Here is a 24,366-nt window from a genome sequence, read left to right as displayed (position 1 = left end):
GAATCACTGAAAACATTTTAATACAGTTTTATTGCTTTCAGATATGAACTAGAATAAATTCCTTGCCAGCTAAGTATATCCCGTTCTAAGTTTTGCTCTAGTAAATGCAAACATAACTGGAGTATAAACACAACATATTAATCTATTAAGGTTGTTAATGAGCTTGTTCTCTTTGGTGAGTTGTATCCATCCTACTGATCTGCTCAGCAATGACTTTCTTAACTGCTAGCTCAAACTGACAGCTTAACTGAATTTCAAAGGTGAAATTCAGTGAAGACCAGGCTGACTTGTCATCATTTACATTTAAATCAAGTTTAATTTTCCACTTTTTAAATATCTGGCACTTTTTATCAGACACACAAAAAAATCTCTAAAATGCAAACTCTTTAAGGAGGTTTTCTGTTTCTAAAAGTAGTGTATGCCTACTATGTAGAATCTCGTTAAAACAGAAAGGTGTGAAGAAAGAAAGAACAATGAGGCCAGGTGCAGTGGCTCATGCCTGTAATCCCAGCACTTTGGGAGGCTGAGGTGGGCAGATTACCTGAGGTCAGGAGTTCGAGACCAGCCTGGCCAACATGGCGAAGCCTATCTCTACTAAAAATACAAAAATTAGCTGGGTGTGGTGGTACATGCCTGTAATCCCAGCTACTTGGGAAGCTGAGGCAGGAGACTCGCTTGAATCCAGGAGGCAAAGGCTTCAGTGAGCCAAGACTGCGCCAGTGCACTCCAGCCTGCGCAACAGAACAAGACTCCATCTCAAAACAAAAACAAGAACAACCAATGAGTCACAGTCCTAATTGCCAGAGTTTTGACTGCTGCAATGTGAATATGCATTCCTTCCAGTCGTTACAGAACATTATAGAAATTGTTAATATGAAAACTAGAAATTATACTAATTCAGATTCTGGTTTTTGTCACTTACATTGAGAATATTTTGCATACTACAGATATCCTGAAAACATTATTTATGGTTGAACCACTTCCCTATTCTTCAACACTTAAGGCATTTCCAATATTTTGTGATTATAAATCATTTTGAGATGAACAATGTTATATGTAAGTTTTGTGGTCACTCACCTGTACATATTTGCCAATAATCTTTATGATCTCCAGATTAAACTGCTTGGCTGGGGCTGCAGACAGGTCAATATGACTCAATAGACTATAAATAATCTGTAGTAATGACTGCTGCATACTGGACAATCCTTTTTCTAATAGCTAAAAATAATATTAAAAGTAATATTAAAGTATACTTTAATCAGGTTGAATAAAAACTCAATATTTACATTTAAGAGGCAGAAAAACATAGATTTAGCCTATGAGTTTACAGTTAGGTGAATTAGAAATCTAGAGACTAATAAAGTGAAAGGCAGTGTCTATTACTGTTATTTTTCCTTGGTTCAGAAAGCAGAATTAGACCATAACTTTTCATCTAAATCACGGTGTTTTATTTCCTTAACTAATTTAATAGGTATTACTTTATTATAAACTGACAAACATTTTCAGTGACTAGGAATCCCTTGCTTTTGACTTTTTCTTTGTGCCTATCTACTTAGTAATTTACTTTTCTGGGCATAAAGATACTTCTTAGGCATCAAATAGATATTAACTTTTTGTGCTATTCTAGGGCTACTTTATCATCCATTTTTTGCTTCCTATTTTAGATAGGAAGCAAATATATCACAAAAATAAAAACTTTTCCAGAAGAAATACTTTTGTATGCTATAATTACTATTCTAGAAAAGATTTCTAAGCTAAAACCTAATTTTGTAAAAATAAAAATTATAACCATTCTCTATGATCAGGACCATTAAAAACCCATTTTCCATTTTTAATTAGGTAAAGTGTATATTATTTTGAGTTTCATGTCACTTAAGGACAGTAAATAAGGATATAAACACTGGACATGGAAAAAAAAACCCACCTTTATAAAAACTTCTTTTACACTTGAAAGGAAGTACTTACATTTTTATCTTAAAAAATTGTTAACTATATTGACTCTCAGACAATTTGAGTATCAGTTAATATCACTGCTGCTTCTGCAGATAAATCCACTTGATAAGGTGCCACAGAGTAGTTAAAAAAATTATATATATATTTATATATGTAAATATTTACTATATATTAACTATATATATAGTAATATATAGTATTTGCTATATATATGGTAAATATATAGTATTTACTATATATATATATAGAGAGAGAGAGAGTAAATAAGAAAATATTTTAGGTAAATTTACCTCTGCAAGATAAGTCACAAGATTAAACGTTGTATCTGAGAAGGAGTCATGTAGGTATCTGCACACAACATTGATCCAGTTAGAACAGTCTCTGGAATATGTGTGTGTGCTATACAAACTCATCATGTGTGCCAGATTGACAAGTGTTGGGCATTTTTCTTCTGCACAAATCTAGAAAACAAATAAAATTATTTCATTCACCTAAAATAAAGACATAAGTTTAACTTGATTTTATGCTAAATGTATTTGCTTAATGAAATAATTTAGATGTATATTGGTTTTAATGCATTTTACTTCAATACGTTAGAAAAGTGAAATGAGAAAAAAGCACAAGGCATTCTTCAGAGACTAGTAAGAGATAATATAGAAAGAGGATTAATGTCTTTGTGGGTACTAAATAGTATGGCCTTCTTCAGTCTGAAGATCTGTAAACTGTCTCTGACAGAAACCATGTATGGTCTGTGAACTCGGGACATCATTTTGGAATTGTTTTGTCAAATCCAGGATGGATCAGTGCACAAGCACCTACATAGGCAGACATAACTAGGGAATTCTCAGGGAGGTTCCGAACTGCTGTGACTGGGAGGAAATGCTTCAGCCTCCAGCTGTGTCTGGGGTGTCTCAATAGAGCAGTCAGTTGCAAACAGCCTCAACATGTGTGACATAGTCAAAGGACATCATTGGGGCTCTGATAAAATTTGGAGTCCAGAATCTCCAATGGATGACAATCTGCATGGTGGACCCCAAACTGCTTTTCAGGAAATCACCTAAAGCTGCTCTAAGATCTTGGGTCAATCTTTTAGGGGCTACTCCAAAATGTACTGATTCTCAAGTTTGTTTGATACAATGTTAAAGAATCTGAACCAACTAATGTTTGGGGGGAATTTTACTGACCTAATGCACTTCTTAGTCTGTTTGTTTCCTGGGTTATTGGTGAGGATGTTCCCTGGCCTCTCCCAGGGGATACCTGAGCTATGCAGAACTGGAAAAGGGCCATGCTACTCTTACATACCAATCTGTCATAAAAGGCTAGCCTCCTTGCCATTTCTGCTTTTAGTTTGCCTTTTCCTTGTTCTTCTATGTTACTGATGTTTTGTATGTGTTTTTACAACTACCTACAGCATTTGGTAAAGAAGCTGTCCTTTTAAATATATACATCTTCAACTTTCAAATGAATATCACTAATTTTGGTAATTCAGAAGATGTTTAATAGGCTTGTAGTGCCTCAAATTCATCATTTGGACATTACCATGGAACAAGCACAAAATATAAAGGTTATGCAACGCCGTGCATAGACTATTAACCCAGTAGTACCTGGGAAGTTATTTTATAAAATCATTAAAACCAGCTGATTTCATGCAGTAGTCTTTTACTCATAAAACAGACACCAGAAAGAAAAAGAAAAAATGGGTTGGTATTTCTTATTTACATTTCAAAATATAATAATTTAACATATGATTAAAATCACATAATTTTATAACTTCACAATTTGTTAAATTCTTTAAAACATAAACTTTCTGAAGAATAAAACATTCTTAGAGAATTCTTATATTCTTAAATAACTGTTTTAAGGAATGAGTTTAAAAAACCTATTTTTTGAAAAAGGAGAAAATTCCTTGGAATATATACTGTGCAGTTTAATAATAGAACAAGTGACAGATTTAATTTTGGAATTTTTGAAATGCCAGGTTAAAATACGATCCAAAAAGAGTGTGTTTTATAACAAACTTTTGTAGCATACTATTTTTGCCATAATGAATCACTAAAGAGAAAAATATTTGTCCTAAGTGTTGCCTCATTTTGAAATTCTGTGCTCTCCAAAGGCACAAACAGTAGAACTAGGGATATTTGCATAACGAAGGAGCACATAATGGCAGAAAATTACTCTTGACAGTTATAAGTGAGAGAGTAATTAAGGAACCAATTTAATTCACATCCTGCAGGTTGCTAAAAGCATACAGAGAGGGAACCTTTGTGTGCTGTCCAACAGGAAGAAAACAGACTTAAAAACAATTTATGAATCACAGAAGACCATATCTGATTTCTTAAAAACATAAAAGAAATTTGGGAATTTCCATGGCCCTACCGTGGTCATGATATCAGCAGCTCGATATTCAAGGAGCTATAACATCCTTTAGGCTAGGAGGCCACACTCCTTAGTTATCCCAGCATTTAGCAGGCAGTAATCATTTAAGGCATTCCAGTTGCTACTTTTAAATGCTTCTACTTTCCTTTTTAGGGGATTTATGCCTTTTGTTTTCTTGAAACCCCCAAGTAAACCAATATACATTTCCCCCCTTATATGTGCTTTCCAACCCCTCATATAGGGAAAAAAACTTTTGTTTACACAAATTTTCTAATCATGTGTCATTAAAATATTAAAATGAAAGTTTCTTTAATAAATTCTGTATTACTATTAGACTTTATTAATGCAAATACAGGCAGTTGGTTTTAGATGAGTAATGATTTCCAAAAGGCAATATTTCTAATAGTCATAATTTTCACCCTCTCTTGATATTTAATGTTCTATTGGATTAGTTTAATAAAAACCAAGAATAAAAGACAACTTTTGGCTTATTTCCTCCCACCACCATTTCTATTAAAGAAATGAAGATGTTTCCATTAGCTAAAATAATGGCTCTTCTAAAATACATCCTTTTAGAATAATTATATTAAGAAACTTTCCCTATCTAATTTATTTAGAAATTTAATTGGGGATGGTGTTAAGGGCATATTTTATTAAATATTTTCATATTACTTATGAAATGTTATTTATCAAGATGTGAAAAGGTTCTTACTACTGCTAATGGGATTCATTGGGTTGCCAGTATTTTCTTTCTTTACTATGCTGGCACCTGGAGATAAATGTGCACTTAGCAGTGCTGCAACCTGGGCCATGGAAAGGTGGGGGTTTTATTTGGCTTCCTGCATGCTTGCTCTTTCTCCTTGTTAATCAAATCTCAGCTTTTTTTAAAAAAAATTGCTTACATAAAAAGCTTTTTCTGGGGATTTTATTTGCTTGTTCTCTTCTGTAGAAAACTTCCTTTTTTTTTTTTCCTCCCGGTACTTTAGCCAAGTTCTCTTACTTATCGTGCTATTCACTCACCTCCCCAAGTTCACACCAAATTTCCTATTATATGTATGCTACTTGTAAATTTATATAACTTCCTCTTAGAACTGTTCGCATTTTCAGTCTGAAAAGCCTTTTTTCCTCCAGACTCAATGACTGACCGAAAAAAGTTATGAATTATATTTAAGCAAAAGGCAGGCTGTTTGAGAGTTCCTTATTGTTCTTGAGAGGGGACTACTAAAAATATAAAATGTCAAAATCACATTCTTTTAGCATTAAGGTTAAGAGCTATAATACTTTTAAGCAGATGTGAACAGATGATTTACAAAAAAAATATAAAATGTCAAAATCACATTCTTCTAACATTAAGGTTAAGAGTCATAATACTTTTAAACAAATGTTAACAGATGATTTACAAATAGCTACATTACTGTTTCTAAAACAGTATGATTTTTGAAGGTAAAAGAGCCAAATAAGGAAGAGAAAAAGAATGGAGTAGAGAGAGAAGATGAAGAGAAAGAGTGTTAAAAGGAAAAAAGGCAAACAAAAAGGGACAGAGAACTTTCCAAATCCTAAAATATATTATGCCCTCTTCTTCCTCAGAACCTCTGCATCTATAATTTCTTCTGCCTAGAAAACTTCAAACCCTGAACCCCACTCTTTGCCTCTCATCCAGGGATCTTACTTTGGTTATTCCTATCCATTCTTCGATAGTGATCTAAGTCAGCTTAGATATCACTTCCTCTAGCAAGACTTCTGTTTTGCGTGCTCCTTGAGTATTCTGCCCCCCATACTTCCCCCGCCCTGATAAAATACCAAATCAGACTCTCTAGTTACTGTCTACTTACTTGACTGCATTCCCCATGATAAAGTATACTATCTACTTTGTTTAACATGTATTTGTAGCATCTAACCCAGTGCTCAGTAAATATTTATTTGGTAATGAATAAACGAATGAATGAGAGACAGACAGAGAGGCAAAAGTAGGGAAAAAGAGCAGAAAAAGACTCAGACTCAGAGGAGTGTTACTCTAATTAAATAATTTTATTTACTGTCATTTGAGCAGTTGTAACTTACACCATTACTATGCAAGTCCTTTATGTGCATAAAAATAAAAATTTAAATGCAAAATTCATATGGGCAGTGACAATAAAAGGATTTTTAAGAGATTTCCCCCTGCTTTAACATAGACTACAAAATAATTTCCCTATAGTGTTATCTTTCAGCATAACATTTGCTTACCTTTGCTATTCGACTAGCTGTTTCTTTGCAAAACTGAGTTGGGCTGTCAAAATGCTGGATTAAGTGAGGCAATAAGCAAAGGATGTTAAGAGGAAAGCCTATCAAAACAAAAAAAAAGCAAACAATAACCAATTTTATTGCACATTATTTTAAAAGTTAAAGGTTTTTTTTAGATGGTTCACAGAAACCATTTTCTTTTCATTTCCTGGGATACTCAATCTTCTAATTCTTCTTTGGCTTTCACCAAATAATTTAAGCTACCTAGCACATAAAAACTATGACTATTTGCAGAAAAGCAGAAATTAGTAGATTTCAAAACAAATGATTAGTTTACATTTCACTACATAAAACGCAAAGTGCTGGTGCAATTATATTAACATCACCTGACAATTGGGAAGGATCCACCAATGTATGTTTGGAGACAGAAATGAGTTTACTGAGGAGGTGCACGGTCATTTCTTGTGTAGATGCTGAGGTAAAACCCTTAAGGAAGAGCTGCTGAAGTCCTGGAAAATTAGTCCATTTCAATTTGCTTTGTACATTTTCAATCTTCTCTCGACTCTCTGATTTATCCAAAGGCAAATGGATAAGCAGTTTGTTGAGAAGCCTGAGAGCCAGGAGGTATTCATATTCATAATCTGATTCTAGTAAAGATGCTGCTATCCAAAAAATGGTGGCCATCAAGTTGGTAGGCTCAGTAGTGGACTGCACATCATACATTCCTTTCTCTCTTAGAGAGGAAAGGCTTCTAGTCCTTGCTAAACTACTGCTATGGTTTATCCGTCCATCCATTATATCCAGTGTGTTACTCCGCCGCCGGTCACCTCGTCGGTCACCAATCAAACTTAATCTCAAAGAGTTACTTCTTGCATTACTGTTATATCCCAAATAACTGCTATTATTAATGGGACCTGTGCTTAGATTGAGTTGTCCAGTGCTTTTCCTGTTAGCTGCATACTTGTTTCCCATTATAGGATCATGATATGAGGTTCTTAAAAAAGAAAGAAAAATAGATGAATGCATACCCAGTCACTTCTTTTGCTAAATTAATTTTACTTCTGAAAACACTGAAAAATAGTAACTGGTACCAGAAAAATCATTTTTCAGTATACCTGACTTTGTTGAATCAAATTTCAGTTTTGCCTCCAAATTCAAACAAAATGTACAACAGTACCTTTTCTCCTGTGGCTAACAGTTTCCTCTGAGTTGAGATGAGGCTCTACTTGCTGAGAAAATTCTGCTATAGAATTCAACGTTAACAACGTTCAGCTCTGAGATTTAGGCATACATTAAGTTCAAAACTGACTTCATTTGTCTTATCCTCAAACATGATGGTCCTGATGTCCCTATTTCTGTCAATGACACTCTCTTTTCAAAAGAACTAAGCTCAAAAATTTTTGATTTCTCCTCCTCCCTCACATCCAATTTTTATTAAGAAAATATTGACTGAATGCTTTTTATGTTTGCGAGCTGTACAGAAAAGGAAGGAATGTTAGACAAGTCTTTTGAAAGAGGGGATAGATATGTAAATGGATAAATTTATAGCCTATTAATTGCTATTATTAAAACATGCAAAAATCACTGTGAGAACCCAAAGGATGGAATAATCAGCACTATCCTGAGGGAGTTAGAAATGCTTAGCTAGGAAATGACATTTGGGATGGGACTTGAAGGACTAATCAATTCTGCGCTTGCAAGGCAGAGAAAGTGGGGAGAGAGGCTGCTGCAGGGAGAAGGAACAATATGTGAAAGGTAGGAGAGCCCTAAGGCTCCCAGGCAGCTTGGGAAGCAATAGGATGCTGAATGTGGCAGGAATGAAGTGGTGCAGCAGAAAGATCTCTAACCAGCACATTAGAAGAACAGCACTGCTAAAATCAGCACTTGAATTTTTCACAAGTCCTCACTGTCTGTGGCCCATCTCCCACAGAATGGTAATCCATATAATTTGGGTGGTATTGTGCTTATTAATAATATTAGAATTTAAAAAGTGATAGCTATATGTAGTTAGCTATTCAAGTTCTCTATATGTTAGATTGCCTGGTTTAAATTCTTACTGAGAAAGGGCAGAAAGAAGATCATAATGCTTCATGGTTTCAGCCAACGTATCAATTGCAGATTCCAATGTGAGAAGAAGCTCAATCACAAATCCCTGGAGGGAAAAAGGCAGATTTTAATTAATTATACTCTGGAATAAAGAAACTGCAATGGAGTTCCTAATGGGATTTTAAAACAGGACAAACTCTATATTATGTTACAAAATGATTAAACTCTTGAGCAACATGATCTTGCTGATTGATGCAAACTCATCAAATTAATGGTGTATAAATTGATTGTAATGGTGCCACAATTTACTCAAAATTGCTCAGGTCAGAAATCTAGGAACCATCCTTGTTTCTTTCACATCTAAACTGAATCTACCAGCAAGTCTTGAAAATATTACTTTTGTTTGTTTGTTTGTTATTTGAGACATAGTCTTGCTCTACTGCCCAGGCTGGAGTGCAATGGTGCAATCTTGGCTCACTGCAACCTCTGCCTCCCGGATTCAAGTGATTCTCCTGCCTCAGCCTCCCAAGCAGCTGGGACTACAGGCGTGTGCCTGCACACCTAGCTAATTTTTGTATTTTTAGTAGAGACAGGTTTCACTATGTTGGCCAGGGTGGTCTCGAACTCTTGACCTCAGGTCCACCAGTTTCAGCCTCCCAAAGTGCTGGGATGATAGGTGTGAGCCACTGTGCCTGACCGAAAATATCACTTTTAAAATACACACTAAAAATCTGACCACTTTCCTTTACCTCCATAACTTCCCTTAATCTAAGCTACCACCATTTCAGCTGGACTCTTAACCTCCTGACCTCTCTTGCCTCCACTCTTGCCCTCCCTACAGATTTCACCCCAATGTCAGAATGAGTTTTTTAAAAGACAAATCACATCCATCACCTTCCTTCCCTCAAAATATCTGAGTAGTTTCCCATCAATTCAGAGTGAAGTCCTGCCTCTCACCAGGGCTTACTAGGCCTTACATGATTTGAGCCTACCTACCTCATCAATTTCCTGCTACATATCCTGCAATGTATTCTAGGCGACACTGATTTTCTTGACGTTCCTCAGAAAAGCCCTACTGCTTCTGCCTCAGGGTCTTTGCACTTGTTAGTCCTATCTTCTTATGCCTGAAATGTTCTTTCCCAGATCATAACAGAAACTACTTCATTTCAGTATCTCTTCAAAAATCACCTTCTCAGATGGACTATCATATGTAAAACAATTCCTTCTCCTTTAATCTTATCATCTTACTATTTTCACAACATTATCAGTAGGATAAATTATGTTATGTATAATTGGAAGACTAAAGGTTTGTTTCCTTCAATAGAATATGAGTTCTAGAATGTCACGAACTTTGTCTCATTCATCACTGTATCCCTGATGTTTAAAACAGTGTTAATAAAATCATTTGTCTGTACAAACTGAAGTTCTCTAGTTCAATAGTTCACTTATCTTAAAAAATAAAATTCAACGTTCCACTTTACATTTAAATTTAACTTCCTATCTTTTTTACCTTGTGATCATCTCAGGTTAATATCTGGAGGGGGGCGCTGTGTGAGTGGGCGAGTGTAAAGCTTTTTCTGATAGGCACTAGAACAGTTGATTTAATTAGTAGGTTATCAGATATAAATTATAAAATTAGCTTTGGCTCTTAATTCTTTGCCTGCTCAACATCTGACTATAATTCTAGATGCCCATTATCTTGCTCTAGCTATAGCAATCTATATTGACAATAAATCCTTGACAACTAGTAGCTGCTCAATAACTGCTGAAAGAATATAAGGAAATACCTGTGCATCTTCTCCTGGATCCCCTACAGTTTCTACAAGTCTGGAGAGAACATCAGAAAGTGTAGTTGCAGTCAGAGGCTGCTTTAGGGCCCTGAAAATCTGAAAGGATCTCCCAGCATAGTGTCGAGAAGAACAGGAAAGTGCTGTTTGCAGAGCAACTTCACTAAGATGATGTTCCAAATGAATTGCTTCTGTGAATGCGAAGGAAACAAGTAGGTTGTTCTTGTTCTTTAGAATACTATCGGGGTTATAATCAGAAGTGAATCATTTTAAAGCTAGTAGCTAGCACACTACCTAGCAAACCAGACTGGCACTCACATTTTAAAAGTCAATGCTTTTTCTTTGATTAAACTCCATTTGCATTTCAGATGACCCTTTAATCTTTACAGAAGCAATGCTTGAGACCAGGGTTTCTCAACCTTGGCACTACTAACCTTATAAGCCAGAAAATTCTTTGTTGGAAGGGCTGCCCTGAGCAGGGTATGATGTTTAGCAGTGTCTCTGGCCTCAACCCACCATATACCAGTAGTAACTCCTTGCTCCTAACCCATAATTGTGACATTGTTTCTAGACATTGCCAAATGTCCCCTAGTTGAGAACCACTGCTCTAGATATATACAATTTGACTATGATTTTCAGAATGTGTTAATTTTACATTACTGAAGACTGTACCAGCACAAAATTTTTTTAAGTTTCCCATTTCTATATATGTCCGTTTAATGTAATTTTTTTCATAATACGCAATTGTATTGTAATTTTATGATGCCATCAAACACAAAACTAAGGAGCCCAGCATTTCATAGACAGCATTCTCATTTTTAAGTAACTTAATTTTTCTTCAGTGAAAACAGATCTGTTATCATTAAAAAATTAAAAAAGAAAACGTCTAAAACTTTTAGACGTATCACAATATCAACTATTAACTTTTTGTGAAGCATTATCAGAAACTGGCATCACATTAAAATGTCACTAACATTAAATATTATTTAAAATATTTCTTAAAAGATACCTGAGCTTGACTGCTTAAAAACAGAAACCACATGTTTCAAAAATGTAGTTAACTGTTCAGCACTCTTTATGCTAGGATTCTTGGCGGAAACATCCTCATGGTTCCAAAGGGGCCCTCTTTTTCTGAAAACAGAGAACAGATGTAATTTCCTTGGATTTTCACTTGTGATTAACAGTTGTACTCACACTTGCCTAAATTATGCCTTCACAATTAGAAAGGATGGTAGCTGAATAAATAGGTCACAGTCTACTACTGCTGCTTAGGCACATGAATATGTAATGATCTACAGCCAGGAGAGAAAGATCTCATTTCAGTGTCTACCATTACACCAGTCAAATTCTCTCAGAGGTAGTAGAAAAAGATGTCAACTTTTGCCAAGTGAGAAGCATGTTGGTTACTGCTTATGTGTTCCAGGTCAAAATATAATCTGTATTTACATTGTATTGCAAATAAAATAATTTGCTGGTGAAATGCAATGAGAATAATTCACTAGCTAAAACTACAGGGAAAGTTTAGGACAGAATAAGGTCCCCTTGATTCTTTCTTTAAAATGCCTTTGTGTTCTCGGCCACCACCTCGGTTAAGCTCTTTATTAACATAGGCCCAAAGTGCCCTGAGAACCTGCTACGCACTGCTTCTGGTTCCTTCCGCCTTTAATGCATCCTCCACACTGTTATGGGGCTGATTTTCTCCACATATTTATAAAATGCTGCCTCTCACTGTCCCCCCAGCTTAATGAGTTTCTATATAATCTACAACCTTATGGCCTGGGCTTCATGGCCCTCCAGTTTGAACTCTCCCAAGCTTTCCAGAATTGTCTAGAACAACTCTCTTTTCTCTGCATTACAGTCAGAGTGGATTCCTCACCATTTCCAAACACACGGTTTTCTTGTGCTCCTGTGATTTTGTTCTTTCAATGGAATACCATGCCCTTTCTCCCACCTATATTCCTTCTCTACTTATCGCGCCTTGCAAAGAGTAGACCATAAATAAATATTTGATGATTGAATGATAATGTAGCTAATAAAAGTTAAATATATATTCAGATAATACTGCATTCTTTTTGGGCATAAAATAGCCAGATACGATTAAAGTCCTTCCGAGGTAATAACTGCACTGGCACAAAAGAAGAGTCTTTGATTGCATCCTAATTTTCAAAATACTGTGCAACACAAACCTGTGTATTTCACATCAATGGCATTTCAGAAAACAAAAATATGGCTCGTAATACCTGACCAATGAAAGAATGACTTAACACATACACTGCTGGGATGCTAAGAGCTGCCAATGTTACCTTGAGGTAATGAATTCCATGAGGGTTTTGACTTTTCCATCCTGCTCAACTGAGATGTCAACCTCATTGAGGATAGTGGTGTGCAGATGTGAAATGGCAGCACTGTTATTTCCTAAGCTGATACTAGAAGAGGTAGAACTTGAGCTAAGCCCTGAGTCAGTCATAGGGGAGGGCTGGTAATCAGGTATAAAATCGTTAATGCCTGCTGAAAGAGAAAGATCGTCATGAATACCTAAAACATGAAAGAATCTCACGAAATACCTATAGAATTAAACTGTCATTCCTTATAGACTCTATGGGACAGATGAGGAAATCTGTCAGTGCAAGGTGATATGAATCTGTGCTCCTGCTGATCCTCATAAACATCAAATTACAGCAAGTAAGTTTTGGGGCAAACATCGTTTCACAGCTTGAAAACTTAGCAATTTGGACGTACTGTGCAGTCCTCTGCCGCCATCTGCTGAAGAAACTTGCAAGTGGCAGTTTCCTAATATTTTGGCATATTTTGTCAACATTGCTTGTCAGTCACATTTCTATAACATGAACTGATTTTTAACTTTTTGTGGAAAATTTTCTATAATTTTTGATCCATTTTCATTGCAGAAAGAATCATCTATCTGAAATACACATAGTGCGTCAATTATTTTTTAAAAAACTGTTAAAAGGTTATTATTAATGTCCATATTTACAAATTGGTAAGAGAAGCCTTAAAAACAAACAAGCTATGGAATTTTGAAGAATGGTGCCTTAATATAAAAAGGCAGTAAACTTCATTCCATTTTTCTTTCAATCATAGTTTTAAAAGGCTTCTAAGTTTCCTAATAACTGTTCCTAATAAGTTTCCTAATAACTGTTTCCTAACTATAGGATTTTAAACAAGTAACAGAGTTTTAACTAGCTTTAAAATTCATGACCCTGTATCTGATACTGTATGATTAGAACAAAAAAAGGTAGTTTTATTTCAATTTCAAAAAAAGTTTCTAGATCACCTGTCACTAGCCTGATGGTACTGATGAATGAAAGAAATAAGTTAGAGTTATAGGATACAGGAAAATATACCTTAAAAGTAAAAAAGAAAAATTAGCATTGACAATGAAATAAACCAAATTAAGTCTCATTAATTTGGACTTCACTACTTCAAAATGTATGTTTTTAATGCAGTAAATATAATCACGTGAATAACAAAATTTAAAATGCCTTACTTTATCAGTTTTCAGATCTTGCAAATAAGAGGAATCTAATACAACCTCAACATCTTTTTTGTAATTCGTTCTCAATATTAAGCACTGTTTCATTATGTCTTCAACTTCATATTCATAACTTAACTCTTGTGTGATAAAGATCCTTCAAGGTAATGCAGATTCAATTATTTCAGATTTGCTCCCTTCTTTTATTAGTAAATAATTTAAATGGTACTTAAAATAATACAACTACATTTTAAAAATGAATAAATTTCAACTTTTATTCAGTTGACTTTCTCTAATGCAGGATTCCAAATTAATAAAGTATAATTCTACTTGCAAATTGTACTTTTAAAGCAAATACCTGTGAAATTATAATCTAAGTGTGCAACTTGTTTGACTGTAAGCACCCTGGGCTCATTAAACTCCTTGTTCCTGAGAAGGACAGAAGCAACAGTTCGGATGTTACTTTTGGGTCCCATTACTATTAATAAGTGCAGAAGCAGGCGTTTACAATGTTCATACACCTCGGGGTGGCAGTGGTCAAACCCTAAAAAGGACGGTAGAAAAACATTATCAATAAAGAGAAATAATGAGTATTCTTACTATCAAACTCACATTTTGAAGAAAAGGAGGGATTATATGAAAGATTTCAAGGAAGGTGACACATTATATGTTTTTTTATTGTGCTAGAGTTCTTATATGCTTTTACAATAGCCTATTGTCTTATAGTACTAGGGAGACTCAAGATAAGTTAAATGTGTTTCATGTCTAAAATTTAGTGATCTCCTAAAAATTATTACTGTTACATAACACAAAAAATTCATGGAAACGAATTTTTTTAAAAGGCAGGCTTTTTTGTGTACTTAGCACGTAACAGAAAGTACATGATTAACTGAAGGAAGGATGTAACACACCAACAGTAAGTGTGCACATCAGGAAAATTTATAAGGAGATGGCTATTTGGACTTGCTTCAGGAAGCCAATCCTATAAGCATCAAATGTATTATAGATATGATAGATTCCTCATGTTTGCTACAGAAGGCATGATGGAGTTTCAGCTGTAATAATCAGGCTATCCAACAATCCAATTCTTTTGGGAAATACTTAGAACCTATTTCAACTTTTCATTCACTCTGAAAGTTTCCAATCCCCAGAGGTAAGTTAATTTGACTCTTGCCACAGCCACAGAATTTTTCCTCAGTACAGTATATATGTGTTTGTGTGTGGGCAGGGGAGGCCATAAGATAGGAATAGGAATGGGGGGAATAGACATGTTTGTTTGTGGTTAGAAGAGGTGCCACAAATTACTCCCCAAGAGACCAGGGGAATCATAATGAAAAGTGTCATGGAAATAACATAAAAATAACAGGAAACAGAAACACGTAAAAACTGTCATAAAACCATACTGCTTTTAAATTATCATAAAAATATAAAATGAAAGAATTAGAACCAAATATTTATTACCTATAAAAATTGCATGAAGAAGAAGATGCAGGTAGCTTCCCCATTCCACCTTCACACTATGATCAATGATCAGATCAGTCAAAAGGATCACTGCTATGTTACACCTATGACAAATAAGAGTTTCATTAACGTTTTACTAGATCTTGGTAAACCTAGAGAGAATTTGGTACAAAATTACTTGAAGATTTTAATATCACATTTCATGGAAAAATAGAACTTATCCAGGAAAAAGGAGGAAAAACAAACACAGCTGAAGAAAACATTAACCATTAAGTTAAACAGATGGAACAGAACATAAGGGCTAAGGGCTCCTTGAACTCAGGAGCCACATTTTCTTCATCTTTCAACCTTGAGACTTAGCACACTGCTTGCCACAGTAGGTGTTCAATATATGTTTGGTGCATTAATACATTTTGAAAGAATGCAGTAATTGCTCTATTGTAATTTTGCTAAGTAGAATTCAACTCGATGCAAAATAATAGTGCCTACCATAGGAAAGCCATATTTTTTAGATGTAGTAACTGGGTCCCAGAAAGGTCAAGTAACTATGCCAGACACCCAGAAAAGCAGCAGCAGAATTAGATTTAATAATATTAATTTTATAAAGTTAGAACTCTGAGTTTTTCAGATTTCTTAGAACACACTGATCTATGTTGCAGTATCTCCATAAAGAAGATTGCTTTTATTCTGTGTTGTCTGATAGCACAAAGAAAGCCGACAGTATTCAGCAGCAACTTGGTGCATATGTAAAAGGAATGACGCTGTAGTCCACCTGTGAAGAGGTAATCCAGGTGATGACGTTTCAGGCACGTAATCCACCAGTGGTGACCAGCAGCCTCCAGCTGGTGGGAAGGGCAGTGGCTCTCCTTGGTTATGCTCCATCACTTTCAGTCGCCAATTAGAATAAAGTGGCATTGAATCACCTATCAAGATAAAATGATCTCATTTTCTACACCATCTAATTTCTCCCAATATAAGCAAACTCTAGTAAGATCCCGACTATTTATATAGTATTAGAAAGTGATAAAAAAAATTTCCCACTATTTCAACATATGTTTGCTAGGAAAATCTAGGCACAAATATTATCAAATTAAGCAAACCAGGGAGAGGGAGAGAGAGAGAGATCAATTTAGGTTCCACCCTGTACGTCAAAGCAAAACTATATTAGCACTTCATCGTGATTCCATCAGTGATGTTCAAGCCAGGAGATCACACTATTGGAGAAGCTGCCTTGTAACAAAGGGCCTTCTGGTAAGTTAATTCAGTTCTAAATATCCTGAGATAGGGCCAACACAGCTCCATCTTGAAAGGAACTCTGCTCTACCACAGTGGGGCTGCGGGGTGCAATAAAAAATGTCAGGAAATGTGAATTCTGTGTGACGTGGGTAAGTCACTTAACCTCTCTGGACCTCAGTTCCATCATGTGCAAAATGAGGAGATTGGACCAGATCATCTTCAGTGTCCCTTCCCAGTCTGAAAGCCTGTGCTTCTATGACACCCTACCTTAACGTTATAGCGAAACTTGGGTAGATTATTCACTTTGCAACTGCCAAGGGACAATCTTTTAGGAAAATGTGAATCCATGCAGAAGGAGCAATCCTGCTAAAAAAAATCAGCCTGTTTCCAGTATTTGTTCTATGATGCTTCCTGAGAACCAGTTCTTACGTTCCTTGTGATTTATCTATAGGAAACCTGTGCTTTAAAAAAAATTTCACCCAATTACGTTGCTTCTTAAAATCAAGATGTTTTAGATTATGTTGGAACACCACTAGTGGCAGTTAAATATGCTTTTTAAAAACAATTTACTGAAAAAATATATATTTATTAACGTTAATGTAATTAACAATACACCTCACCCTTATAGTTATATTAAAAACGTTTGGAATTTATTACTTTTTTCTTCTTCATAAGATCCTCCAGAGCTGCTACTGTATCGGGATTCTAGTCTGTGATGTTGCCGATTCAAATGACAGTTTAGTCCACTGTAAATGTCCAGGTGCACATAGCTATGGGAATGATCACTGAAGTTAGTCACAGTTGACGGTGCAATGGTATTTATACCTTATGTTTCACTTTCTATATTTAAAAAAGGAGGCCAGATGCCATGGTTCAAGCCTGTAATTCCAGCACTTTGGGAGGCCAAGGCAGGCAGATCACGAGGTCAGGAGATCGAGACGATCCTGGCTAACACGGTGAAAGCCCATCTCTACTAAAATACAAAAAATTAGCCGAGCGTGGTGACGTGTGCCTGTAGTCCCAGCTACTCGGGAGGCTGAGGCAGGAGAATTGCTTGAACCTGGGAGGCAGAGGTTGAGCTGAGATTGCACCACTGCACTCCAGTCTGGCAACAGAGTGAGATTTCGTCTCAAAAAAAAAAAAAAAAAAAAAAAGAAAGGACACAGTACACAAAATATTAACAAAAGTTTACTACGATATGTATTAATTTCCACCTTATAATCCAAAAGTTTAAACTTTTAATCAGCTATTTCTACCTAAAATAATATTCTGGCATATAAAACAGGTGGAGTAAATACCATTCATATAGGTCTAAAACTTTAAGCAATACAAAAAGTGACTTACCATATACCACCTATTTATACATTAGAGCATATAAAAAAATCTAGCAGGATAGCATCTTTAATGTTGAAACTCTCAATGTGGAAAGTTTCCAGCATGGAATTGTATTTTTTTCACTTGAATTTTAACGCAACAACATCCACATTTCAGTGCAGAAAATATCATTTATTCTGATGACAACCAGTATCTGTCAAACTGAACAGCTAATAAAGAACAAAGAAGTACTTACCTCTCTTCAATATTCTCTTTAATGGGCTTATTATCAGGATTGCCATCTGTGGGAGCTACCATTGTATTGCTACTGGAAGTAGTTCCTGTAATCAAAGACAAAGCAGTACTCCTGAATCTACAAACCTGGAATAACCCAATAAGAACAAAAGATTTCAAATTATAGATATCAAAACTTAACTAAAATGAGAGCAAAGTCATTTTAAAAAAGGAATGTACTCATAATTACCAAAAGGGAAAGGAGACAAGACGAACAAATTTTTGGATGCTAGAATACAAATGGACAATAAGTAATTAAGTGTTAAGAAGGCTGAATCCAAAGGTGGTGGTGGGGGAAAATCAAGAAGCTGCCATATTTATACTGCTGAACTTCCAAAAGGCTCAGGGACGAGTAGCATCAAAAACCTCCGGAAACAGGGGTTGAAGGTGGTGCTAAAAAATAGGAAATGTGGCTGAAAGTCAATCTATTTTAGAAGTAACTGGTTCCCCAAATCTACTTTCTTGCCTCTTGCAGCTGGGTGGCTGTCTTTCCCTACTTCTAGAAGTCTTTTCTGATGAAAATCAGAAGATTCCTGAACTAGGGCACACCACGTACTCCTGAAAGAGGAGGCACCTTACAAAGAACAGGGGCATTAAATGAAATGAAAATGTACAGGCTAAAATTTGAGACTGCACCCCCAGCTACATCCTTCTCACCCCACTGGGCTTCCAGAAAGTTTGAAGACTGTGTATATGTGTGTGTATAAATATATACAATCCAAAGAGGTGTGTGTGTATATGTTCACAGACACACCCTCTGTTGGCAAATGACTAGAAAGAGTTTTCTCTAGGGAATCTGATAAATCTAGGAGAAAATACCTACAGACGTTGGCTTCACTGAAATCATGGTACAACAAAGGACACAGTCAACAAGTTCCACATATGCTTATAGAACTTTTTTTTTTTTAATATTCTACTCTTTATGAAAAGACAGATCTAGATATTGGTAGGCTTTTGAGAAAAGTTTTATCAAGACAAAACAGCAATGTAGAGAAAATGAAGACTTCTGCCGGGAGAAGAAAACTTTGTAACTGTATCAGATACGAAACAACACGCCAACCATGAAACAAGAATAGGATGCTACTTTAAAAAATTATAATTAAATGAAACTTTGGAATTAAAAACATTCTAGAAGATATGAAAAATTCAATAGAAGCATTATTAGACATCTCCTAGAAAACAAAACAAAAGGACTAAGTGATGAAAATGGATGGTAAAAAATAAATTATAAAGAGATAATTTAAAATATTTCTAGTTTTACAATGTTATTAGCATGCTGAAAACATTTAAACTGAGTAACAAAGAGTTTAATAGAAATTTCATCTACAATAGCCTTTTTACTATTTTGAATTTCATTGGAGGTTCTTCTATTAGGAACATAGTTTCTTCAAACTCAAAATATTATAATAATTTTAATATATGCACAAACATATAAGTATATATATATATACACACACACACACTCAGTTGATTGGATATGATGTATAATATATACCCAAATAATTATAATGTGAAATTACACAAATAATTTCAACATATAAGCATTTTCTAAATTTAACATGGTAATTATACCCATTAAAAAATGCATGTGTTGGCTGGGCACGGTGGCTCATGCCTGTAACCCCAGCACTTTGGGAGGCCAAAGGGGGTGGATCATGAGGTCAAGAGATTGAGACCATCCTGGCCAACATGGTGAAACCCCATCTTGACTAAAAATACAAAAATTAGCTGGACACGGTGGCGCAGACCTGTAATCCCAGCTACTTGGGAAGCTAAGGCAGGAGAATCACTTGAACCTGGGAGATGGAGGGTGCAGTGAGCCGAGATCACGCCACTGCACTCCAGCCTGGTGACAAAGCAAGACTTTGTCTCAAAAAAGAAAAAGAAAAGAAAAGAAAAAAAAAGGTATGTGTTATGTAGGGAATAAATTTATATTCCATCTCTGAATAAGTACATAAATATTGCTTTTCTGTATATTAATACTTACATTGTCGAATTGCTTTCTCATGAGGATTTACAAAGTCTTATCAAATTAATTACCATACATGACTCATATTTGCTTTTGTTTTCTCAACAATAATATTTAAAGACACAATAAACTCTTGTTTAACAATTATGTTAAGCTTCTCTTTAAATACTGAGGAAGATGTGTTTTTTTCAATAAATTTTATTGCATATATCTGAGATTCGTAACAAGATGTTATGGGACACAGAGACCCTAAAATGGTTACCATAGTGAAGCAGATGAAGATGCCTATCATCTCACACAGCAGTTTTAACAAATTTCTCACCTGAGGTGACAGAAGGGATTTTATAGCTGGAAGTGATGCGATAATACGGAGGATTATCCATGTGAGTGACCCCTGAACTGACAGGATCGGTCAGCTGAAGCTCACTCACCAGCTCTTCTAGTAACTGCATTGTTTTATCTCTACCTAAATATACAATGACCTTCTTCGCCTGTCACAAAAGAAATCATTCAGAAAAGAAAAAGCAAAGTTTTTATCTCATTAATTTCTCCTGAGACAAATTTTATCAGAGTAAGTTCAACTTTAAGTGCTAGATGAATAAACACAATCTAAATCAAAACTGGCACTGATCAACAATAAGACATTAATCAGCTTTATCAATACTGTCCTCCCTCTAACTCTCAACATTAGATCTAAATAGGATGAACCGAACATGTTTAGTGGTTTCCACTTTATACACTTTCTTTACTTTTTTGCTTTTTTTTTTTTTAAAAGCAAAAAAAAAAATACTTTTCTGTAAAAATTTCTCTTTTAATCAAAACACTTCCAGGTAATAACATCCTAAGATTTTCCTCTGATTTTTAGTTATCCTCCAAACCCAGGGTTTATCTTTTATTCTGCCTTCCCCATTCCCTATAGTCAAACAGAGTAGTCATTAAGAGCAAGGAACTAGAACTAAACTAGAACTCAAACTACATTGCCTGGTTTGGAATGTGGATATACCACTTACTAACTCTATCACTGAGTTGAAGCTATACTTCATACAGCTGTTAGGAAGATTAAATGAGTTAAGGTTTACAGTGCACTTTACAAATGGCTAGTAACACAGTATAAGTAAGTAGAAAAACTTTTCAGTAGTATATATTATACATATGTTTTAGTAATGTATATTACTGAAATAACTTCATAACTGATCAGCCTATCTCTTTTTCTCCCTACTTTAATCCTTACTACTCAAAATGTGATCCTAGCAAGACAGGCATCATCATCTGGAGTTTGCTAGAAATAGAAAATCTTAGGCCCACCCCACCTCCAGAATCAGAATGATTCATATTTTTACAGACATATGAAAAGCCCTGCTTTATATGACCCCTGGATTAATCTTAAAACATGATTTATTATATTCCAACCAAATTCCTTTTTTTTTTTTTTTTTTTTTGGAGACGGAGTCTCGCTCTGTCGCCCAGGCTAGAGTACAATGGGGTGATCTTGGCTCACTGCAACCTCTGTTGCCCTGGTTCAAGCAATTCTCCCTGCCTCAGCCTCTCAAGTAGCTGGCATTACAGGTGCCTGTTGCCATACCCGGCTAATTTTTGTGGTTTTCGTAGAGATGGGCCAGGCTAGTCTCGAACTCCTGACCTTAGGTGATCCTCCTGCCTCGGCCTCCCAAAGTGCTGGGATTACAGGTGTAAGCCACAGCACCCGGCCAAAACTCTTATTATGGTTACCCAATGATACCCTTCTATGTATGGCTCTTTACTCCATCCAATGGGCACTACTTGCTAATTCTCTCTGCTTTCAGGTTCGATCTCCTCTGAGCATACTGTGTGCGTTCCTGCCTCTGTGGCTTCCTTCTGCTGGACTGGGGATCTCCGAGTTGATACTCCCAACCCTAATCCTTTCAAGTCTTCAAGCCCCATCCCCCATCTTAACTCTACTCCTTTCTCCAAGAAGCTTTTACTGACTTCACAATCAGATCTGGGTTGGAATTCTAGAACTATTAAGTGACAGAGTGAGAGCTTGAAGAAATTACCATTCTCTCTGCCTTGTTTTTTCATCTGTAAAACTGCAGTGATCTCACCAAATTCATAGATTTATTCTGAGAAATAAATAATGTAGATGAAGTGCTTTTACCATGCCTAAAATAAGCACCCATAAGTGCTTAAAAATTAATAACCAATAAATTATTATTATTGACATTAAAAAATGGTTCCTTTTAAATTCCTGGAAAATGGCTATTCCCCAAATTTCCATTTGGCCTCTTAAAAGTATAATCTCATGCTTTTTCTGGTTCCAGCTCTAACTCCCCCATTCATTCACCCAATTAATGGGCATCTTCTATGTGCCAGGCACTACTAAATGGGAACTTAGCAGTGAATCAAATAGACAAAAACTACCATTCTTAACGAGCTTACAATCTACTGGTTGATGCAAAACTAATGAGGTAAATAGGTAAAATATATCATGTGTTTGGTGATGATTAAGTGCCAGAAAGATCAATGAAGCAGGGAAAGGAAATGGAGTGTGTGTGTGGAGGTGGGGCATTTGCAGTTCTACACAGGATGGGCAGCAGAAGTCCCAGTGGGCACTGACACCTGAAGGACCTAAAAGAGACGAGGAGTGAGTAATGTGGCTAACTGGGGAAAGAGAAGGCAAGTGAGTGTGAGGGCACCGAGGAGGGAATGCCTGGTGAGAGAGCTAGAAGCAAAGGGGGGCCAGTACAGCTGAAGGGTGGGAGCACCAGAGAGAATACAGGAGACACAGCCAGAGAGGTGACGTGGGGTAACGTTGTCTTATACTATACACCTACAGTTCTCTAAGCACTTCTCAAAGGCACTACGCCTGTGGTACACCTTGGCAATGATGCTTTCAGTGACCAAGTGAACTTGGGGAATGCTGGGTAAAGCAAAGCTATTAAGTGGTTTGTTTAAAATAGAATCTGTAGAACTTTTATTTATTTATTTATTTAATTTTATTTCATTTTATTTTGAGACAGAGTCTCGCTCTGTCGCCCAGGCTGGAGTGCAGTGGCCGGATCTCAGCTCACTGCAACCTCTGCCTCCTGCTCACGCAATTCTCCTGTCTCAGCCTCCTAAGTAGCTGGGATTACAGGCATGAGCCACCACACCTGGCTAATTTTTGGATTTTTAGTAGAGATGGGGTTTTACCATGTTGGCCAGGCTGGCCTCTGACTCCTAATCTCAGGTGATCTGCCCGCCTCAGCCTCCCAAACTGCTAGGACTAAAGGCATGAGCCACCGTGACTGGCCTGTAAGAACTTTTAGATAACGTTCCGTAGAACTAGTCTTCCGTTGACCACACTTTTGGGGGATGCTGCCACGGGATGGATATCTACATGTGCACCTAAAAAGACGTGTGCACGTGTGTCCATTTAACCCTCACGTTTGACAGTTTCATATCAAACGTGTCCTCTTGACTTGGGCAGATCTGGATGTTGCTTTCTCCCCTGGAAGGCAAAGATGTTATCTTCTTCGTTTCATATCTCTTACCATGCTTTCCCTTGCTTCCAGCAGCCTGAAGGGCAATCCTATAGGCACTGAGCTCTCACTCACCATCCTGTTCTCATATCTAAACGCCAGCTCTGCCTAGCAGAAACTAGAAACATCCTCAATGTGTGTTTTCAGCTTCAATATCACTTTCTCTCAAGTGTCATCTTGAATCCTTCCAGAGAGCTGTGGTTCCTAAGTTTTACTCTCAGAACTCTGCAAATTTTTTATAGCTTTTATCACACTATACTTTATTAACTTACTGATTTATTCATTAAATAAATCAGATGTAGGTTCAACAAATAAATTCTGTATTACCCATCAGATTGTAATGCCCAGAAGAGCACCTGGTCTGTCATAATGATGGAAAACATTTGCTGACTGAATCAGTGAATAAATCCATGTTCTATTTTCCTGACTGTCTTCATCCTGGCCCTTGCCTTGCCTCTCCTGGGCAACTGCTGCCCATACTCTGACATCATAAGATACTAGTAAATATATATATATATATATATATATATTTTAAAGTTAAATGAACTTGAATACATACGTAAGGCAAGAGGCTTGGTTCGCTATTCACCCCACAAATGCTGATCAAAAAGTGCAAAATTATTTTCAGGTTTTTGGGCCAGCCATCTGCAAGTGTGGTCCACACGTTCTCCACCTCCGACCAGGCCAGTTCATCGCCATACTAGATGCAATACGCACAAA

General features: G+C 36.2%; 1 protein-coding gene across 2 annotated transcripts in view; it reads right to left on the bottom strand.

The window, feature by feature from the left end:
• FRYL (FRY-like) overlaps positions 1-24,366 on the bottom strand; it is a 277,851-nt gene that overhangs the window by 42,069 nt on the left and 211,416 nt on the right. For both annotated transcript variants that reach the window (XM_011927311.1, XM_011927310.1), the window contains 15 exons: positions 24,206-24,346; positions 20,472-20,640; positions 18,143-18,227; positions 17,230-17,342; positions 16,109-16,259; positions 15,337-15,440; positions 14,234-14,419; positions 12,689-12,893; positions 11,395-11,516; positions 10,386-10,576; positions 8,610-8,704; positions 6,939-7,546; positions 6,556-6,653; positions 2,244-2,414; positions 1,078-1,218 (listed from right to left, as the gene is read on the bottom strand). In XM_011927311.1, coding sequence (XP_011782701.1) covers positions 1,078-1,218; positions 2,244-2,414; positions 6,556-6,653; positions 6,939-7,546; positions 8,610-8,704; positions 10,386-10,576; positions 11,395-11,516; positions 12,689-12,893; positions 14,234-14,419; positions 15,337-15,440; positions 16,109-16,259; positions 17,230-17,342; positions 18,143-18,227; positions 20,472-20,640; positions 24,206-24,346 — 2,580 coding nt within the window. The remainder of the gene's footprint in view (positions 1-1,077; positions 1,219-2,243; positions 2,415-6,555; positions 6,654-6,938; positions 7,547-8,609; positions 8,705-10,385; positions 10,577-11,394; positions 11,517-12,688; positions 12,894-14,233; positions 14,420-15,336; positions 15,441-16,108; positions 16,260-17,229; positions 17,343-18,142; positions 18,228-20,471; positions 20,641-24,205; positions 24,347-24,366) is intronic.

Source organism: Colobus angolensis, unplaced genomic scaffold (assembly GCF_000951035.1).
Source record: "Colobus angolensis palliatus isolate OR3802 unplaced genomic scaffold, Cang.pa_1.0 Scaffold71, whole genome shotgun sequence".
NCBI classification, from domain to species: Eukaryota; Metazoa; Chordata; class Mammalia; order Primates; family Cercopithecidae; genus Colobus; species Colobus angolensis.
Note: the sequence above shows the minus strand (reverse complement) of the source record. Positions and strands in the feature narration are given on the sequence as shown.